General features: G+C 38.5%; 1 protein-coding gene across 1 annotated transcript; it reads right to left on the reverse strand.

Annotated features, from left to right (window-relative positions):
* Positions 1 to 349: 349 nt before the first annotated feature.
* LOC144478049 (dehydrogenase/reductase SDR family member 11-like) lies at positions 350 to 1,224 on the reverse strand. The gene is made up of 3 exons (XM_078195770.1): positions 1,188 to 1,224; positions 690 to 816; positions 350 to 584 (listed from the first exon to the last, which is right to left on the reverse strand). The coding sequence occupies exons 1-3, from the start codon at positions 1,201 to 1,203 to the stop codon at positions 365 to 367; spliced, it is 363 nt and encodes a 120-aa protein (XP_078051896.1). The 5' UTR covers positions 1,204 to 1,224; the 3' UTR covers positions 350 to 364.
* Between the last annotated feature and the right edge of the window lie 6 nt (positions 1,225 to 1,230).

Consider the following 1,230-nt stretch of genomic DNA (forward strand, 5'->3'; position numbering starts at 1 on the left):
AAATATAAAAAAAAAACATAATATCTATAGAAATTCTTATAATATAATAGGCTTGAGGTAAGGATATCGGTAATTACTACTATGACCTGTACCAGATAGGTTGACTGTATACAGTGTCAAAATATCTTTGATAGCCTTCAGAAATAATGGAAACAGCGTTGGTCAAAAAGAGTTTGGCTTTGCAATATATTAATGAAGAAAGTATACGAAACGGAGACAGTTTAAAAAAAAAATGGCTCTTTCAAGAGACATCATCTATCACTATATCCGGTATCTCGATGGACAAACATTGTGCATCAGAATGTTAACGGATCGTCGTCACTAGTAACGAAGAATTGACTGACAACCGACTATGCTGGCCTCCTTACTTTGGTTCGATACGTTTTAATTGAGACAAGAATTTCGACCAACCGATACTTTGTTTAGTCAGGTAAATGGAGTAAAATCTTACCGTAATCTTGACGTTTAATTCATCGATCGCAATTTCGTGGCGGAGTTCAGTAGCTAAAGCGGTTAGGGCATATTTACTAGCAGCGTACATGCCGATTGGGGTCATTATCATCTCTGCGTAATGACCAGCAATGCTAGAAATAAAAACACAGAGTTTCAAAATATCTGCACTTTTTATCTAATGCGACACTTCATGAAGTTTTCATTTTACGCGTTTATGTGTACGCATCATTACGTACCTACTGATATTAACGATATGTCCGTCTACTCCTCTCTTTTTCATCGATTGTACAGCTTCTCGTGCACATACTGCAGGAGCTATAACATTCGTATCTAATACTTTGCGGTAATTCTCTACAGGTGTGTCTGTAACATAAGAATTCACTGATAATTTCGGTGTTTATCGATCGAAAATTTTCTAACAGAACTTGGTACTTTGCGAATTTTTCAAAAATGTTTTCTGGAATACACGGCTCGCGTCTTTCGCGGGGAAAGTCTAACGACGTGGAGAAATTCGGAAGTTTGGAACGACGCTGCGCATTCTTAAGTTAAAACGAAGGTCATCACCAGTGCAGCGGTTATTGACCGTGAATAAGAACTTCCGCGTGAATGCATCGACCTCCGAGCCGGTTTCGTTCGCATATAGAGTGTCCAGTGATACGATATTCACACATTCGAATTTTCCCGCGGCAAGAAACGATTCACAGAAAATAAAATATAGGGACGACGAATCTTACCAATCACTTTCGACATATCAACGACTCCGGCATTGTTAATCAC

This window comes from Augochlora pura, unplaced genomic scaffold (genome assembly GCF_028453695.1).
Source record: "Augochlora pura isolate Apur16 unplaced genomic scaffold, APUR_v2.2.1 APUR_unplaced_7034, whole genome shotgun sequence".
NCBI classification, from domain to species: Eukaryota; Metazoa; Arthropoda; class Insecta; order Hymenoptera; family Halictidae; genus Augochlora; species Augochlora pura.

What these genes read in the sequence shown, in the direction of transcription:
- LOC144478049 (XM_078195770.1), bottom strand. An exon ending in CATATCGTTAATATCAGTAG is followed by an intron (nt 585 to 689) that starts GTACGTAATGAT and finishes TTTTATTTCTAG; the next exon opens with CATTGCTGGTCATTACGCAG.